At 37.8% G+C, this 20,651-nt stretch overlaps 2 protein-coding genes across 2 annotated transcripts; both read right to left on the reverse strand.

Moving 5' to 3' along the window:
- Positions 1-2,947: 2,947 nt before the first annotated feature.
- On the reverse strand, positions 2,948-12,844 carry LOC141522781 (olfactory receptor 6E1-like). Its single transcript, XM_074236238.1, has 2 exons — positions 12,791-12,844; positions 2,948-3,880 (listed from the first exon to the last, which is right to left on the reverse strand). Exons 1-2 carry the CDS (start codon positions 12,842-12,844, stop codon positions 2,948-2,950), a joined length of 987 nt encoding a protein of 328 aa, XP_074092339.1.
- Positions 12,845-19,017: 6,173 nt separating this feature from the next.
- On the reverse strand, positions 19,018-19,953 carry LOC141520115 (olfactory receptor 6E1-like). Its single transcript, XM_074231951.1, has one exon. It carries the CDS (start codon positions 19,951-19,953, stop codon positions 19,018-19,020), a length of 936 nt encoding a protein of 311 aa, XP_074088052.1.
- Positions 19,954-20,651: the final 698 nt, after the last annotated feature.

Below are 20,651 nucleotides of genomic sequence, written 5' to 3' on the forward strand. Positions count from 1 at the left end.
GTGTTCTCATTATGTCCTATTTATTCTGTATATTGCTTGTTTATATATAGTTGTTTGTTACCTCTTTTTCCTCCTCACTAGACTGTGAACTGCTTGAGAGCAGAGACTATTTTTTGTCTTTTAAAAATCCCCAGCATTTGGCATAGTGCATGAATATTGTAGATGTTTAATATATCTTTTATTGCCTGACTTCTGACTGGATTCTGGTATCCAATGTAATATAAGCTGCCTATATCTTTCTTATCTTACCCATGAGATTTGAACTTTCTAATTGTCAAAGATCCAAAGAGGTTGATGGAGATCAGTGACCTGAAAGCTATATGGGTTTCTGGAGATCTTTTGGATCCATTCAAAAACACAAATGATGAACATCTATTATTATTTTTCCTGCCAAATCAACTAAAGGACAGACCAGTTTAAGTCAAATGATATTTAGATAAACAACGTAGCAGCTCTGGAAACGGTATTACACAATGAACTGCTCTGTCTATTTCTGCATCTTACCCATGTCTTTCCTGAATCATTCTTTGTGGGTTCTCCACTACTTTAGGGGTAGAACTTTCAATTGTTTTAGTCCATAGACTTAAGGGCTGGATAAACACTTTAATATTTAGAGTCACAGCCAGCTAGTCTGATAGCCAGCTAGAGAAATTCTTATACATTGTCTTTTTAAAATACATACTAGAATATCATCAGCAAACATGAACATTTTCATATTCAAACAAGTTCAGGAAAAGAGAATTGTGTTTAATACTGTGAACGTTTTATAGATATTTTGTTTTTTAATATGTATAAAATTTAATATGGTAGTGCCAATATGTCCCTGCTTATCTGAACTCCTTCTGCTCTTTTCCATGTATTTTTAAATGTTTCATTAAAGTTCTCTCTCTTTTTTTTTTGCTTCACTATCTTTTTCTACTCTCCTCACTTACTGCAAATTGAAATCTCTCTCAAGTTAACAAATAAGTATAGTCAAACAAAGCTGGGCAGCTATGTGGCACAGTGGATGGGGAACAGGGCTGGAGGCAGGAAGACCCATTGTCCTGAATCCAAATCTGCCCTCAGACACTAGTTACCTATGTGATTCTAAGGAAGTCACTTTATCCTGTTTGCCTAAGTTTCCTCATTTGTAAAATGAACTGGAGAAGGAAAAGGCAAAACATTTCAGTATTTTTATCAAGGAAACTCCAAATGGGGTCCTGAAGAGTCAAGGAGAACTGAAAACAACTGAACAACAACAGAATGGTCAATCAAACTTGTTTTGTATTGGCTGTTTCTGCAAATGTATATACCATTTTGTACCTAGAGCTCTTCACCAACCCATCCTGAACTGAAAGACAAATTTTATCATCAATCTTCTGTAGTCACAATTCATCATTAAATTAATCTGAATTCTTGTCTATCAAATTTGTTTTCATTTATAATGTTATGGTCATTGTATGAATAGTTTTTCTAATTTATTTTCTTTTTTTTACAATTACTTTTCAGCTGTCTGAAGTTACATTCCTTTAATTCAATCTACTCTTTGGCTCAATGAAGAAAATTCCTTTTGATTTTTATCAAACCATGTATCTAACCATACATGTGGTCTATGCAAATCAAAGCAGGAGATTCATTTTTGTTGGATAGACCTTCCTGTCAGTAATGAAGTTATTGTTCTTTCTATAGAGGTAATAGTGTGGCATCAGAGTATAAATGCCCTTCCCTTTATACAGCCAATTGGAATCAAAGCATATAATTTTACCTTAGATAATATCTCTTGAATTGAATTCTTTCTCTCATATCAGATATTTACTTTGCTTTGGTCCCAAGCAATTTCTTACCTGGGCATTACAAGACTCATCTCCTTTCTAACCAATAATCTATTCTTAAATCATAACCAAAATTGTTTTCTTAGCCTTTTTTTTGTTTATTCCATACCACTTTTTAGGAATCTATGATACTCTCCTTTTATACTCTGGATCTGATTTAAGAACCTCATGGTATTCTTCAAAAAACTTTAGTAAAACATGCCCTGTTGACCCCACTTTCCTTGTTTTGATCCTCTTTCTAGCAGAGAAATTTAGTCAGTTTCTTCATCTGAATATTTTCTACAATTGAATGTTGTCTTATATGCCAGCAAAATAGTGTCACAATAATTTTTCTGTAGGGGTTGTCATACCTTCTTCCTTCATCCAAATAGCTCTAGACAAAGTTGCTTTTCCAGGGAGAACTTCTCTAGGCACAAATCCAACCTGTTCACAAACTACCTGAACTTGAATAACTCACTTATTGGGAACAATTTATATTGCTGCATCATTTAATTTGAATTTTTAAGTGTTTGTTTGCTTTTGCTATGTCCTTAGCATCATCATCATCATCTATATTAAATTTGCATATTTTATATAATATAATCTCAAGAGGCAAGTATTGTATATTTTTGAATACCTTTGTATGATATTTGAATAGTTTTATTTAACATTTTTGAATAGGTGTATATACTAATGCAAAAGAGGACTTTGGGGGATGGCAATTTTTATCATTTTAAGCAGATTTTATCCCAGTAGGAATAGTATCTGTTCATTATAAATGACTGATGAACAATGCGTGATAGAAACTATCACTTGCATGCAGACATGGCTAATGAAGTAGACACCAGGAAAGATTTGCCACCAGAATGGAGTTGACTTCCCTGTGTTCTCTGCCTCCTTAACTAGAGGAACTGAATAATCACCATATTTCCATGCTGTGAGCAGGCTAATAGAGCACTATGGTTTAGTTCTATTGGGAGGGGCTGGGACAATGTATTGAGAAGAGGTCAGGGACTTTGTTGGCAAAAGGGAAGAGAGAAAGGGGAAAAAATCTGGATGAATAGTCAAGATAACCCCAAGAACAATCTTCTCAGGAAACTACAAGAACCTTTGCCTCCTATGGAGAACTCTCTCTCCTCTGCAGCTCCAGCTCAGGTCTAGGTGATCCACTTGCCCACCTTTTCCCTAATCACCAGTTTCACCTGTTTGTTCCTCAGGGTGTAGATGAAAGGGTTGAGCATTGGGGTTACCACAGTGTTGAGGATGGCCACCACCTTGTTTAGGTTCTCCCCTTCACTGCCCTTCCCTGCCCTGACATACATAAAAATGCAGCTGCCATAAAAAAGTGATACCACAATGATGTGAGAGGAACAAGTGGAAAAGGCTTTCTGTCTCTCCTTGGCTGAGGGGATGTGCAAGATTGTGTATAGAATATGACCATAACACGGGGCAGTGACAGATAAAGTACCCAGCAGACTAATATTGGCCACAACAAAGCCTATCAATTCCACAAGGCTTGTGTCTGCACATACTAGTTCTAACAATGGGAAATTATCACAGAAAAAGTGATTGATGACATTGGGGCCACAGAAAGGCTGCTGAAATGTGATGCCACTAGGTATAATGATGAGAAGGAAGCCTCCCACCCATGAGGACAGCACCAGCTGTACACAGACCCTTTTGCTCATGATAATGGCATAACATAAAGGGTTACAGATTGCCACATATCGATCAAAGGACATTACAGCCAGGAGAAGAAATTCTGTAGTTCCTAGGAAGAAGTAAAGAAAACCCTGCAGGAAGCATCCCAATAAGGAGATGGTCTTGTTTCCTGTTAGGATGTTGTTCAGCATCTTGGGAAAGATAATAGAAGTGAACCAGATCTCTAGAACAGCAAAGTTTCTTAGGAAGTAGTACATGGGGGTATATAGACGTCTGTCCATCAGGGTGACGACAATGATGAGGAGGTTCCCTAGCAGGGTGATGAGGTAGGTCAGGAGGAGCCCCATGAAAATTGGTATCTGGAATTCACAGGCATCTGTGAGTCCCAGAAGAATGATCTCAGTAATAGTGGTACTGTTCCCTATGTTCTATGTTGGGGCCAAAGAAACATGGCATTAATAAGAGAGGCTATGGGACTCTGGTCTAAAACTGAATGGAACAGAAGATGGATAAAATATTTTAAGCTGATGGATTCCATTTTGTGTGTGTGTGTGTGTGTGTGCGTGTGTGTGTGTGGCAATAACCTCCATTTTACCTTTCACCTCTCCCATTTCTAGACTCTTCATCAGATATGTATACATATTTTCCTGGTTTGGGAAAACTGTGGATGTTGGTTAGAATTTCATTCTTGATTGGGATTGTCAAGAAAAGCAACATCAACATTAATAATAAGTTTGACTTCTGGATGAAAATTTTTAGGCAAAACCCTATCCTTATCAATCCCCTTATTAAAAAGAGCCTAAATTCCTAGGTAAAATTGGTTTGCTTTTTTGTTTTATTTGTTCCTTATAAAAATTGAATTCTCAAAAGTTTTTGCTCCTTTATTTTTTCTCAGAATGTTAGGTTATCTTTTCTCATAGTTTCCCTTGCTCTAGGAATCCTTTTTTTTTGCTTTCATGAATAACATATCTCTTTGCAAATATAACATGTCATGGATCTTTTATGAATGAGTTGGGAAAGAATGCCCTTTCTAATTATCAGTTTGATAATTTTGCCACTTTTGTCTCTTAAATATAATGATGATGATGATAATATAAAAATTTTAAATGTGAAAAATACAATTCTACATAAATTATATAAAAACTAATAGAAGAAAAAATTGGCCAAATAAGAATGATATTTTCTTTTCATTGATGCATATTTGAAGGTTGTACTGTGTCTTTGACACAGATTATCTTTGGTGGTCATACAATATGTGTATTGTCTCTAATACCCAGAAGTCTAAAAGTATTACATAAAAAAGAACAGTAATTATATTAGGGAAAATAAAAATAAAATTATTTAAGCATTGAATAGTTGCAGAAGAATAACAGCTAATTTTTTTTAATTTCAGTTACAGATATATAAAGTACTGCTTATAAAGAATTTGTTAATAGAACAATATTGGTTGATAACTTTATAAATGATCCAGATGGTAGAGCTTACCTCTAATCATGTTAAGTATCTTAATAAGGTATCTAGTTTTTTTTTTGACAATGGTAAAATTCAGTGTCAGTAGACTAAATTAGAGAAGTGACCAGATTAATTATGAAAGATTACATATTGTATAAGATAATTCAGAAGAGATAAAAGTACACATTAAGATGGGATAGATTTGATTATGGCTGGAAACAGAACTTATGTTCATAGGGAAACATAAGCTCAATGCAAGTCAGCAACCTTGTTTTTGTGGGAGAGGGTAAGTAGTCAAGAAAGAACTCTGAGAGGAGCATAGTAAGACTTCAAAAATGCTTTTATCATTCTTTCATTCACTATAACAATTATGATGGCAACTCAGCACTTTGGTCTAGCAGCACTTCCTATCTTATTTAGAAATAAATTCATGAAACTAAAATCATAAAGTATTAGCTTTGTGAGTGCTCACCTGACTGTCAGTAAAGGAGGGATTTAACATCCTAGGCATTTTTCCTTTTTTTTCAGGACTCTGACAAAAGGTGCAGGGGATCTGGATGCTCAATGGGCTGTCGTTCAAAGAGAGGGAATCCTCTTCTCTCAGTCTTAAAATGTAGCTTTGACTCTACATAAAGTTATGTGAGAGCAAAATGTTTAAGCTTGGAGTTCTGTCTGAGATACCCTGCCTGGATAGCTTTGCTCTGTCACACCTTAAGGCATGTTTCATTCTGGGACCGTGTGGTTCAGTTAGATATGAAAACTATGATTTTCCTTTTCTGTGTAAGTATACTCAAAGATTTTACTCAAACCTGATGCTGTCAGAATCTTTGGGTTATTCAATTGTGATTATGACATGTTATGAGGTTGAATAGCCTTGAAAGAGCATTCCATACAGATTGCCTTGATGATCAACAAATTTTCTAGAGTCTCCTATATAATAACAACAATAATAATTAACAATAATAGCTAAAGCTTATCTAACACTTTAAGGTTTACAAAGTAATTTACAAATTTTATTTCATTTTATCTTCACAGTTACTCTGAGAGACATAATTATTCTCATTTGACACATATGAAGAATGAGACTGACTTGCTTAGGATCACAAGGATATTAACTGAGGCAGGATTTGAATTCAGGTCTTCATGATTTCCCAGGCCAGGGTATATTCCTTATTTGACTCCAGTCTACAAGACAGATTTTTCTAAGTTCATTGAAGTAACCCCTGTGTTGCTCTCTACTTCCCTAAAAATGTGCATAGAATTTACATTACCTATCACTGGCCAAATGATTATGGCACTTTTGCATACCTTCTATTACTAGTGGTATTAAGCATTACTCAGAAAGTTGGAAGAGACAGCTGATTCTCATCACCTACTCTCAGAGCTAATATCTGCTCAGTAGAACCTAAACAAAATCAGCCTTTTTCTCATATCTAAGTTTTCATGTCTTTCCATTGGGTTAGTTTCTAGCAGCTCCATCCTCAGCTTCATGTGTGGTCAGCTAATTATAATTACATGCTAAAAATAACTTCATAGCAAAGAAAATACAATCTTTGATCCCTCCTGTCTGCCAAGTCCATCATAGCTTCATCCCCTGGTCCCTTCCTCTAAATACCTTTTTTGTATCCAGAGAAGAAATTTTCTAGAAATGGATAGGAAAAAGTAAACATGTTCATTATTAGAAATAAATTCCTCTTCCTTTCCTCCTGGGTCATAGAGTGACTGACTGATGAAGGCTCATTTAACATATCACTAGGTTGGCCTCTGAGGGCTTGTTGATAAATGGCTCTTGTACATATAGGAGTGAGGTGTGCACAAAGAGCTTTGTGTATGAAGTATTTGTGGAATAGGCAGTCTCTCTGTGGAGTAAATACCAGTTCTGTAGTCTTTGGGATGCCACTTTGTTTCCATGGAAACACGGAAGTAAACAAACTAAGTTTGACCCTCCCAGGATGATCTTCCTCTTTCTTGGTTGATTGGTCTGGGCTCCCCAGAGATTCATTATAACTTGATGATAACAAGGATAGTCTCATTCCAAGCCTCTTGACTGTTACTTTTTCCAACATTGAGACTAAAAGTTTCCTCTCCTTGTTTTGGACAAGACATACAATTAGTTTGAGAAAAATATAACTGTATAGGTGTTAATATTGGATAATGATTTGAGAGATTTGGAGGAAGAAAATGAACAGAAAAAAATTATGCCTAGGGTCTGGCCAATATAACCATGGTGGAGGACTGGTTGGGGCCAGAGGTTAGGAGTTCAGTGCATGAGGGAAGTTAGCACTGTATTGTGTCTGAAACTTATTTCACTTCTTCCTTAAGCAATACAGAGAATTGGCCACAAAGATCTTTTTTTTTCTGTATGGCTATTACAATGTGACTAATTTATTTTATGTATTTCTAATTTCATATATAGTATACAAGGTGTCCCAAACATCTTGTGCAAGTTAAGCTATTAAATCCTAAAAGTGCCCTCAGACCTTGACAATCTCCCTAAGTTTTTCTTAAAACAAGGTAAGTTTGCATTTGGTCCCCAGGTAATTTCATAGATTCCTATACTCAGACTATAAGAACTGAAAGTAATCTTGGAGATCTAATGATTTAGTTGATTGCCTAATACATTGTCCTTCTTCTTCCAGGCACTTCTTTCTGTTTGAAAAGATGTTCTGTGTTACGAAAACTGAAAGAGGTGGGAATGATCATCCTCCACTTCCAATCCTGGCTTTTTGACTTGTTGGCCATATGACTTTGGGCAAGTCACTTCCAGCTCTGTTCTTTTCATTTGTAAATTGATGGAGTCCATGATATATGATCATTGAATCACAAAATTTTAAAGTGAGAAGTGATTTCTTGTCCCATTCCCTTTTCACTTTTAACCCTCCCTAAACATACCCTGTGGTCTCACAAATTCTCTTTGAAGACCTCCAGTGATGGGCAACCCCTTTCTCCCCTGCAGTCTGTTCAGTTATGGATAGCTATACTCTTAAGGAATTTGCTCCTGACATCACAAGACTCAATTTGACTTTTTGATACTTCTCTTTCCCCGATTTTATTTTCTGAGACCAAACAATGAATCTAATTCCTCTTCCTCATGGCTGCCATTCAAAAGAGTTCTTCAGTTCTCTAGGTTAATTAACTTTTTTTCAATTGGTCCTAATTCAGCTTAGACTGACAATTTTTTTTTTATCATCCTGATTGCCTTTTTCTGGATTTGCCATGACCTTTCTGAACCAGGACATCCCAAATTGAACATTGGGCTCCAGATGTAGCCTGACCAGGGTAGAGCATGGAGATCATATTACCTGATTCCTGGTTCTTCCCTGGTTTGCTTCCAGTCTCAACTAATGGATCACCTTCTTCAGGAACTCTTTCCCAGTTCTCTCTATTCTTAGTGCCTTTCCTCTAAGACCATTCCCAATGTGTATTGTTTTTATCTTGTTTGTACATTATTTTTTTATGTTGTCTCTCCAGTTGTGAATGGTTGAACTCATACACCTGGTGTGGGTTTATTGTAAATCCCTGTGTTGGGAATGCCTGGCAGAGTATACACTTAATAAACATTTACTGATTGATTGTTGATTAAGTAGCAATTGTTTGCTCTTTTCCTTTCTTTGTATTCCAATTGCATTGCACAGGAATTGGGATATAGTAACCCCAAGACCACATTGCAGTCTACTTCTTCCTTTAGCTCTTTCTCTTGGAGTAGAGCAAAGATGACAGGTATTTGTTGTGCAGTCATTTCTGACACTTTGTGATCCCCTTTGTGGATTTTCTTGTAAAGAACTGGAGTTGTTTGCTATTCCCTTCTCCAGCTTGTTTTTCAGATGAGAAATCTGAAGCAAATAGGGTTACATAACTTGTACAGCTAGTAAGTGTCTGAGGACAGATTTGAACTCATGAAGATGAGTCTTCCTGCTTTATCTATTACGTCACCTTACTTCTTGGCTGGGGCAAGTTTGATATAATAATTCAGGTGAGACACTCTATCAGATAGACTATCAAGGTCATAGGGAACTCCAGAGTTTCAGGACTTATGCCTTTAGAACCTATGTCTGGTCTGGGCAGCAAAGGATTTTACATGAAAATGGGGAAGGAAGGAAATGTAGCATGGTTGGAATCTGGCTGAAATAGTGGACTAAGAGTCCTTAGTTATCAAAGAGAATTAGGCAAAAGACAGATTTCATACTTCTATAAAATGAAGGGAATTTAGAAGTCATCTAATTCATATCCTTATCTCCATGCCCTCAAGAAATTTCACACTCAACTATCCAGGTTTCAAAAGCATTTAAAGGAATAGATTTCACAATATTCCTATCTAACCCATATTCTGACAATAAGTCAGGAATTTTTTTGTTAGTGCTAACTTGCCTTAGTGTTTCAGTTTAAGCCAATTTCTTGTTTGATCCTATTGGATATGCAAAATAGCTAGTCAACACTCTATACAAAAGAAAAAAATGGTATGCTTTGAAATTCTTAGTTGATACCAAACTGTAACAACAATGGACAACAAAATCAGGATCCAAAATATAATCTTAATAGTTTGGATGGAGCATTAAGATGACTTTGATAAATGAAATTCAATAAAGATAAAGAAAAACTTTTACACATGTTATAAAAAATCAACTTCAGAAGAGTAAGATATATATTTGCATACATATACACTCTATATAAAGTCCATCTGTTTACTCTATATAAAGTCCATCTGTTTGTTATCTGTTTATTTAATCTTCCCTTCTCTGGCCTCTCTTCCTTCATTTGCATATAGTCATTCTTTTGTCCATCTTAAGAACTCTTGAAGAATCCTCTTCTAGGAGGTCTGTTCCAGTTCTTGGTTTGAGAAGAAATCTCCTCTAGCCACTATATTTTCATACACAAAGGTTAACACAGACACACATGAATTCCCACTCAATATGGACACAAAGAGTTGTTATCATTCAGTATATTGGGAAGGTGGTCTGAAAGTCAGGATTACGGGGGTGGAGCCAAGATGGCGACAAGAGAAGGACCTCTCTTAGGCACTCTCTCATAAAATTTATAAAATAAGGACTCTAACTAAATTTTCGAGAGACAGAACCCACAGAGGGACCCAGTGAGGCAGTTCACCTACTCAAGGTGACCTGGAAAAGAGCAGAAAGGCTCTGCTCCCCAGGGTCGGAGGGGTGGCCCGTCAGAGTGAAAGAACTTAAGCCTCCCAGAGGCAGCCCCAGGGCACTGGGAGCCGTGGCTCACAGCAGTGGGGGAGTCTCCTGAGCTGCACCCCGGGGAGCACCGGGCACAAAGTAGGGAAACAGCGGGGGACCTCTGCCAGAGAGCATATGGAGCCCAGCCCTCAGGGCACACAACCAGCAGCTTGGTCTTTCCCCAGCCCTGATCCAGGAAACAGAAGCAGGCAGAGCTGGTAAGCAGGAGCCTCCAGGGCATGAGCCCATTGAGCTGAGGGAGGGGAGTAAAGAGAGACTGCAGAGCTCCCCTCTGCCTCTGGAACAGGACTCTGGGACTCTGACCACATTCAGATCCTGATCGCAGTCTAGGCCCCCCCATAGAACAGCAGAGCCCCCCTACCTCAGCCCCGTGGCAGAGGGGGGCACCTATGGTCATTCACAGACCAGGAGGGAGGACAGAGCCTCACACGCTGAGACCCTTGTGGGAGTGTCCCAAAAGCTCAGGAAGCACCCCAAACCAGGCCCAGGCTAGGAAAATGAGCAAGCAGAGAAACAAAAGGAAGACTATTGAGAAATATTTTGCAAATGAGCCCAAGAAGGATCAAAATACTCAGTCTGAAGATGAGGAAGCACAAGCTCCTGCATCTAAAGACTCCAAGAAAAACAGAAATTGGGCTCAGGCTATGACAGAGCTCAAAAACGACTTTGAAAATCAAATGAGGGAGTTGGAAGAAAAACTGGGAAAAGAAAGGAGAGAGATGAAGGAAAAACATGAAAATGAAGTCAGCAGCTTAGTCAAGGAAATCCAAAAAAATGCTGAAGAAAATAGTATGCTAAAAACCAGCTTAGGTCAAATGGATAAAACAATTCAAAAAGTTATTGAGGAGAAGAATGCTTTAAAAAGCAAAATTGGCCAGATGGAAAAAGAGATGAGAAAACTCTCTGAGGAGAACAAATCCTTCAGACAAAGAATAGAATTCAGGGAGATTGATGAATTTACCAGAAATCAGGAATCAATACTTCAAAACCAAAAAAATGAAAAATTAGAAGAGAATGTGAAATATCTCATTGAAAAAACAACTGATATGGCAAACAGACTTAGGAAAGATAATTTGAAAATTAGTGGAATACCTGAAAGTCATGATCAGGAGAAGAGCCTTGACATCATTTTCAAAGAATTACTACAGGAAAATTGCCCTGATATTCTAGAAGCAGAGGGAAAAATAGAAATGGAGAGAATCTACCGATCCTCCCGAGAAAGAGATCCCAAAAAACCAACCCTTAGGAATATTATAGCCAAGTTCCAGAACTCCCAAGTCAAAGAGAAAATATTACAAGCAGCCAGAAGGACACAGTTCAAATATCATGGAGCTGCAATCAGGATCACACAGGACTTAGCAGCAACTGCATTGGAAGCTCATGGGGCTATACGGGAAGGCAAAAGAGCTTAGAATGCAGCCAAGAATGAACTACCCAGCAAGGCTGAATGTCCTCTTCCAGGGAAAAAGATGGACTTTCAATGAACCAGGGGAATTTCAAATGTTCCTTTTGGAATGGCCAGAGCTGAACAGGTTTGATCTTCAGATACAGGACTTAGGTGAAGCATGGAGATTGGAGGAGAGGGGGAAAATATGAGGGATTTAATGAAGATGAACTGCATGTATTCCTGCATAGAAAAATGACACTGATAATACTCATATAAACCTTCTCAGTTAATAGAACAAGTAGAGGGAGCTTTTATAGTTGAAGCACAGGAGAAAGCTGAATTCGAAGATAAAATATGGTGTAAAAATGGAGTCAATAGAAAAAAGGGAAATGGAATGGGAGAAAGAAAAAGAAGAGGGGGAATAGTCCAAGATATTTCATGTAATAAGATTTTTTTTTATTACAATGAGCTATTGCAATGATATGGAAGGGGGGAGGCAAGGGGGGAATGAGGAAACCCTTTGCTCTCATCAGAGATGGCTAGGAGAGGAAACAGCAAATATACTCAATGGGGTATAGGCATCTGAAGTAAGAAGGGGAGGGACAGGGGGAAGGGGGGGATGTGAATAAAGGAGGAGAGGATGGGCCATGGGGGGAGAGTGGTCAGATATAACACATTTTCTTTTTTACTTCTTGCAAGGGGCTGGGATTGGAAGGCCTGCCCAGGACCGTGGGGCCAGGTCGATTCTGGGCCTAAGGGGAGGTAGGGGAGCTCAGGGCTTCTTGGCCCCAGGACCAGGGATCTGTCTGCTGTGCCACTCAGCTACCCTACAGTAGAGTCAGAGTGAAAGGAGAGAGAAAATATAGTACATGGTAGTGGAGAAATAAGAAAGGAGGGAGTTGCGATCAGCAATGGCAGCGTTGGAAAAATATGGAAGTAACTTTTGTGATGGACTTATCATAAAGAATGAGATCCACCCATGATAGAGTTGTTGGTGTTGGAACAAAGACTGAAGCACAATTTTTGTTATTATTATTTAGGAGAGGGTGCAGGGCAAGTGGGGCTTGGTGTCCTGCCTGGGGCCACATAGCAGGGGTATCTTTGGGTGTCTGGGGCCGGATTTGGACCCAGGTGCTCCTGGCTCAAGGGCCAATGTTCTGTCTGCCACCCAGCCACCCCTACTATTATTACTATTTTATTTTAATTTTGGGTCTTTTTTTTTCTTCTTTTTGGTTTTTGCAGAGCAGTGGGGATCGGGTGGCTTGCATGTCACATGGCTGGGTGATTGTTGGGTTTACGAGGCTGGATATAGGCTCAGGTGCTTGGGGCTCCAGGGCTGGTGCTTCATCCATTGCGCCACCTGGCCATACCTACAATTATTACTATTATTTTTTTTAATTTTAATTTTTTTCTCTCCCCTTTACTTTTTTCGCCCAAGCAAGTCTATGTATATTCATGCAGGGGAGGGGTATTTTGTTTACTTGTAAACAAGAATATTTTATTAATGTAAAAAAAAAACATTTGTACAAAATGAGAATAAAAAATAAATTAAAAAAGAAATAAAAAAGCTCGTAGAGCTTGGAATATAATATACCAGAAGGCAAAAGAGCTTAGAATGTAACTGAGAATCAACTACCCAGCAAAACTGAATGTCCTCTTCCAGGGAAAAAGATGGACTTTCAATGAACCAGGAGAATTTCAAATGTTCCTGTTGGAATGGCCAGAGCTGAACACAAGGTTTGATCTTCAAATATAGGACTCAGGTGAAACATGGAGATTGGAGGAGAAGGGGAAAATATGAGGGACTTAATGATGCTGAATTGCATGTATTCCTGCATAGAAAAATGACACTGATAATACTCATATGAACCTTCTCAATTAACAGAGCAGATAGAAGGAGATTTTATAGATGAAGCACAGGAGAAAGCTGAATTTGAAGATAAAATACGGTGTAAAAATGGAGTCACTAGAAAAAAAGGAAATGTAATGGGAGAAAGAAAAAGGAGAGGGGAAATAAGCCAAGATATTTCATATAATAAGATTTTTCTTTATTACAATGGGCAATTGCAATGATATGGAAGGGGGGGAAGGCAAGGGGGAATGAGGGAATCTTTGCTCTCATCAGAGGTGGCTAGGAGAGGAAACAGCATATATACTCAATGGGGTATAGGCATATGAAGTAAGAAGGGGGGGGACGGGGGAAGGGGTGGGGATGTGAATGGAGGAGAGGATGGACCATGGGGGAAGAGTCGTCAGATATAACACATTTTCTTTTTTACTTGTTGCAAGGGGCTGGGATTGGAAGGCCTGTCCAGGACCATAGAGCCAGGTAGATGCTGGACCTAAGGGGTGATATGGGGGCTTGGGGCCTCTTACCCCCAGGGCCAGGGATCTTTCTCCTGCCCCACTCAGCTACCCTACAGCAGAGTCAGAGTGAAAGGAGAGAGAAAATATAGTACATGGTAGTGGAGAAATACAAAAGGAGAAAGTTGCAATCAGCAATGGCAATGGTGGAAAACTATGGAAGTAACTTTTGTGGTGGACTTACCATAAAGAATGTGATCCACCCACAACAGAGTTGTTGGTGTTGGAACACAGACTGAAGCACATTTATTATTATTATTATTATTATTTTGGGGGGGGTGCAGGGCAAATGGGGCTGGGTAGCCTGCCTGGGGCTGCATAGCAGGGTGATCGTTGGGTGTCTGAGGCCAGATTTGGACCCAGGTGCTCCTGGCTCAAGGGCCAATGCTCTGTCTGCCACCTAGCCCCTACTATTATTACTATTTTATTTTATTTTGGGTCTTTTTTCTCTTTTTTTTGGTTTTTGCAGGGTAGTGGGGTTCAGGTGGCTTGCATGTCACATGGCTGGGTGTTTGTTCAGTGTACGGGGCTGGATGTGGGCTCGGGTGCTCGTAGCTCCAGGGCTGGTGCTCCGTTTATTGCGCCACCTGGCCATACCTATAATTATTACTATAATTTTTTTTAATTTTAATTTTTTTCTCTCCCCTTTACTTTATCACTCAAGCAAGTCTATATTTAGGGGGGAAGGGGTATTTCATTTACTCTTAAACAAGAATGTTTTATTAATGTAAAAAAAACATTTGTACAAAATGAGAATAAATATTAAATTAAAAAAATATATAAAAAAAAGAATAGACTGAAATAAGATCTTGGGACTACTGTGTCCCAATCCCTTTGCTAAGCAATTGGAATACAAAGAAAGGCAAAAAAGCAAACAATTGCTACTCAGTCAACAATCAGTAAAAGTTTATTAAGTGTCTACACTGTGTCAGATTCTGTGCTTAGCACTACTCTCAAGGTCTCCTCTTAATTGAAGAGATATTTTCTCTCCCCTTTATTTATCGCTCAAGCGAATCTATATTCTTTGGGGGAGGGGGTATTTTGTTTACTCTTAAACAAGAATATTTTATTAATATATAAAAACATTATTTGTATAAAATGAGAATAAATTAATATTAAATTTAAAAACACATTATAGAATTTTTAAGAAATAAAAAAAACATTAAAAAAAGCCAGGATTCCCCTGGATCAAGACCCCTTCTGACACATACTAGCCATGTGATCCTTGATTACTCACCTGAAATATTAGCATCTCCAATAATTCTCTAAGGTGGTTAAATTGTAGAACAGTTGCTAATAAGCACTGATAGACAAAGTTGTCACTGGGGCCTGGGCTCCCTACATTAATGAACTCACATATCCCTTTGTTTGGAAGTTCTTCTCTATCCTCTCAAGGATTAAACAGATATTGGAGAAGAAAAAATTCCCGTCTCTGTCTCTCTCTCTCTATTCTATAGTCTATTTGTTTGTCTCTCTGTCATTCTCTCTCCACTCAACATGGAATTTGTCTCACTTAGAGAAGAAAGAAGTATTTCTTTCCCCTAGTGTTTTTATTTTCAGCTAGGTAGTACTCGGAATAGACTGCTGAGAATGGAGTTAGACCAAAGTTCAAGTCATGTCTTGAATACTCATTAGCTGTGACTCACGCTAGCCACCTGACCATGGTTTGCCTTATTTTTTTTTAGCTGCAAAACGGGGGTAATGACAACAAACTACCCCACAGAATTGTTGTAAGGATCAAATGAGATGTCTGTAGAGTATTTAGCACAAGTGCCTACTATATAGTATGTGCTATATGTATGCTGTTGCTAATAGTTGATAATTGTTCTACAGCTTTCTAATGTGCTCACCATGTAATATTTTGTACTACTATGTGTACATGGTTTGTAGTACATTGTCTTAGTTCCCACTAGACTGTAAGCTCCATGAGGGCAGGGACCACAATTTACCTAGATGTTCTAGGTCTCTGGTATCTAGCATAGGGTTCTGCACATTATAGAAGCTGAACAATCAGCTGTTTATTGATGATTACCTTTCTTTAGTCTGAAGGGAATTTCTTAGATAATTTCTTCAAGTTTTCCTTCCTCTATCCTGATTGCTAGCTGAATATATATTGTAGCCTGTTTGACTCAAGACTTTCATTCAAGTACTTTGGTGATAACCATCTCTCCCAGTATCAGATACATCTGCTCTCTGAGACACTATCCTAGAAAGACCAGGGTGTTATTAAATCTCTGGACAGATTTTGATTCCAGAACAGATAAACACATTTAAACAATTTACAGAGATTTTAAAACAGAGGTATGAAATTGTTAATCATAGGCCGTGGTTCAGAGTGGTAGTTGATAAGCTTGAATTTGAAGTTTGGGCTCATGTTATGAAAGGTTAGGAATTTCAAGATGAGGAGCCCAAATTTGAGTTGATAAACCATCAGGGAACATTTCTCAGGTATGACATGATCAAAATAAACCTTAGATTAGAGATACCAGGGTGGGAGCATTGTACAGGATAGTTTGAAGGAGGGAGATTAAAAAGTTTGGAGGCTCTTAAGGAAAATCCATTAGTAACTCATATTTCATTAATTTTGCTCATTAATTCATTAATTTTAATATTTAATATTTAAATTGATATTTAATTTATTAATGTTTATTCATTGATTAAGAAAGTCTTTATTAAGCTTTACTATGTGTTTGGTACTGGGCTAGATGTTATTTATTCATATTCAAAAGTAAAACTATTCCTTTCTTATATTTTATTGGGGGAAAACTACATGTTCACAGAGAAGCATATGAAAATTATAGAAACAGTAAATAAAAATAATTTCAGTCAGGGAAGTGGACTAGTGACTTGGGGATCATGGTAAGTCTTGTGGAGGAGGTGGCACTTGAGCTGAGCCTTGAAGAAATCTAGATATTCTATGAGGCAGAGGTGAGGAGGGAAGATAAAGACAGTCTGCTTAAAGTAATGATGAGTGAGAAATGTAATATCATGTATAGAGAATAATGCGGAGTCTAGTTTGACTAAAAATAGAGTATGTGAAGGACAGTGATAAATAATAAGCCTAGAAAAGCAGGCTAGAGTCAGGCTGTGAAGATCTTTAAATATTAAACAAATAAAGTTTTGATTTTATACTAGAGGCAAAGGGAACTACTGTAGCTTCTTGGGTAGTGATGGAAAACATGGTGGCAGAGGAAGGGAAGAGGATGAATCTGTGCAGGAAGCTTTTGACAGAAGTCAGTGAAAAGGTGGAATGTGAAAGAAAAAGAGGAGCTAAAAGAAAACTTTTAGAGTTTGAGTCTTTCTGATTGGAGAATAGTGATGACCATTAAGCAATGGAGGAAATGTGGAAGGAAGGTTTTGGGTAGAAAGATGTTTAGTTCAGTGGTGCCAATGTTGAAGTTGAGGCAATGTAGCAAAATCTAAGTACAACTGTCCTTATGGAACTACATTCTACCCTTGTTTCATATGTAATATTTAATTGCTTTTTTCTTCCTCTGCATTCTTAAGGTCACATTCTTGATAATATTTCACTTTTTTCCTTCCTGGACATTAGAAGCATGATCTCCCTGTTGAACTACAATCTACTTATATAACTAAAGTTTTTCCTCCAACTTTGTTGTGGCTATTCTATATCCCTGGGTCTAATTATAAGGTAACTTCTTATTCTCACTCAGCAATATAGTGCAGTAGAAAAATTCAATCTGAAGTCAGATAACCTGAATTTGAATCCAAGGGTTTCTTTAACAACCTGTATGATCATGGGCAAATTACACAACCTCTTTGCATACCAAATTCTTAATCTAGAAAGGAGAATTGGACTTAATCTATAAAAGGTTTATCTTCAGAAGTTCCTTGCCATTTTGGATGTATGATTACATGATCCTTTGGGAATCATATATTGTAAAAGATCATCAAAAATCTGTTGAATAAAAAAAGGACCTCATTCTCCAATAGAAAAAGTTTCAAATAGTGAATCTGCTTTAGACTCCTTGATTGAACATTTTCTGATGATTTCATTTCCATCTTGCCTTATTTCCCAGTTTATCATCTCCACTACAAAGTAAATATCCTCAAAGACATCCCATCTACTCCTGTGTTTAAGTCATCTCCTATGGGAATGAAATTAGGGACCATAGCCTTCAATTCAACAAACATTATTCCCTCTTATTTGTGGAACAAAACTAAAAAAGAAAAAGTACCTGTTCTCAAGAAACTAACATTAAACTGGAAATGATATCACCTTTTCATTCATCATAGATATAAGATAATCTGAAGAGGGAAATACTTGGAGGAGGAAATAAGGTTGTAGGATCAGGAAGCTTTCATAAAGCAAGTAACACAAGCTAAAATCTGAGACATGATATATATTCTAAGCAGTGGAATTGAGGAAATAAGGAATTACAGTGTTCTAGCTAGGAGGAGATACCTTAAATGAATGCAGGAAGGCAATAGTTGGAATCATTGGGAATTAGGAGAGTTTGAGGAATTTTTACTAATTGTGTTTATTTATACATCTCTTAAAAATCAATGAGACATTCCAGTGAAATTTTCCCCTATTGTAATAGAGAGTATGATTCCAACCTAACTAACCTTCTACTGTGACATGAAATGTCTTCTCTCTTGATTTTCATTTGTATTGATAAATTTTTTAAATAGAGCATTTGTTCAATATTCATTGATTTTGTCCACTTGACTGTTGCATGTTAAACTATATAAAAAAATTCACAGAACCATTTGACATACTTTAGATGAGGTTTTTAAGACAGCTTCAACAAAAATGCTTTTGGTTATGATACATGTAATTTCCAACAATTTCAAATGCAGTATCAATGACTGGATTTGTTTTAAAGAATTATAAAGAAGGAATCCACACTTAGGATGCAGACACATGTAGGAAATGGGCAACAAGAAGAATCAGACACAATAGTGGTGTTGACTTTGCTGTGCTCTATCTCCTAACTTATATTGACCTAACAAATCACCAGTTTCCTGGAGAGTGAAAAGGCCAGAATAACTGTGGGGTTTGGTATGTATGAGAAGAGTTGGGACATTGCATCCAGAATAGTTCAATCTGGCATTTGGTCAAGGCTAAGAGGACAATGATTTTAGGGAACCACAAAAGGCTGTGTCCAATGAATTTTCCTGGCTATGAAATTCTAGTTCAGGTCTGTGAAATCCACTTGCCCACCTTTTCCCTAATCACCCGCTTCACCTGTTTGTTTCTCAGGGTGTAGATGAAAGGGTTGAGCATTGGGGTCACCACAGTGTTGAGGATGACTACCACCTTGTTTAGTTTCTCTCCCTCACTGCCCTTACCTGCCCTGATATACATAAAGATGCAGCTGCCATAAAAAAGTGATACCACAATGATGTGGGAAGAACATGTGGAAAAGGCTTTCTGTCTCTCCTTGGCTGAGGGGATGCGCAGGATTGTATATAGGATTTGGCCATAACAGGAGGCAGTGACAGATAAAGTCCCCAGGAGACTGATATTGGCTATGACAAAGCCTATTAGTTCTACCAGGCTTGTATCTGCACAAACCAGTTCTAGCAGTGGGAAACTGTCACAGAAAAAGTGATTGATGACATTGGGGCCACAGAAAGGCTGATGAAATGTGATACAGCTTGGGACAATGATGAGAAGGAAGCCTCCCACCCATGAGGACAGCACCAGCTGCACACAGACCCTTTTGTTCATGATGGTGGCATAACGCAAGGGGTTACAGATCGCCACGTATCGATCAAAGGACATTACAGCCAAGAGAAGAAATTCTGTAGTTCCTAAGAAGAAGTAGAAGAAGAACTGTAGAAAGCATCCCAGTAAAGAGATGATCTTGTTCCCTGTCAGAATGTTGTTCAGCATCTTGGGAAAGATGGCAGAGGTGAACCAGATCTCCAGAACGGCAAAGTTTCTCAGAAAGTAGTACATGGGGGTGTGAAGGTGATGATCCATCAAGGTGACAACAATGATGAGTAGGTTCCCTAGCAGGGTGATGAGGTAGGTCAGGAGGAACCCCATGAAGATTGGTATCTGGAATTCACAGGCATCTGTGAGTCCCAGAAGAATGATCTCAGTAATAGTGGTACTGTTCCCCATGTTCATGGGGGCCAGAGAGATGTGGCATTAATTAGAGAGGCTATGAGGCTCTGGAATCATATTTGGTCTTGAACTTAAGGGAAGAGGAGATGAATGAATCTTTTCAAGCTGAAGGATTCCATTTTTTTTATGTAGCAATATTCTTCAACTCACCTTTCACCTCTCCCATTTCTAGACTTCTCATAAAATACATATTTTTCTTGATTGAGAGCCCTGTGGACCTTGATGTTAGAATTTCAATGTTGGCTAGAATTGTCAAGAGGAGCAGCACGAAGATTAGTAATAATAGTTTGTCTTATGAATAAAAATTTTGTAGACATAATTTGGTTCTTACTGACCTTATTTATAAGACTTTAAATTCCTAAGTAAAATGGCTTTATATTTTTTGCTTGTTTTTTGGCCCTTATAAGATTTGCATTCCCCCCAAATTTTGTTTCTTTCTTTCTTCAAGACATTAGATTATCTTTTCCCATAGCTTCCCTTGCTCTAGGAATCTTCTTTTGATTCCATGAATAACATATCTCTTTCCAAATTTGATATGTCACACATTGTTTATGAATGAATTGGTAAGAAATGCCCTCTCTAATTTGTCAGTCTGATAATTATTACTTGTGTCTCTTAAATATAATTATAAATGATGATGATGATATAAAATTTTAAATGTGAAAAACAATTCTATATAAAATATATATAAAACA

This window comes from Macrotis lagotis, chromosome 4 (genome assembly GCF_037893015.1).
Source record: "Macrotis lagotis isolate mMagLag1 chromosome 4, bilby.v1.9.chrom.fasta, whole genome shotgun sequence".
NCBI classification, from domain to species: domain Eukaryota; kingdom Metazoa; phylum Chordata; class Mammalia; order Peramelemorphia; family Peramelidae; genus Macrotis; species Macrotis lagotis.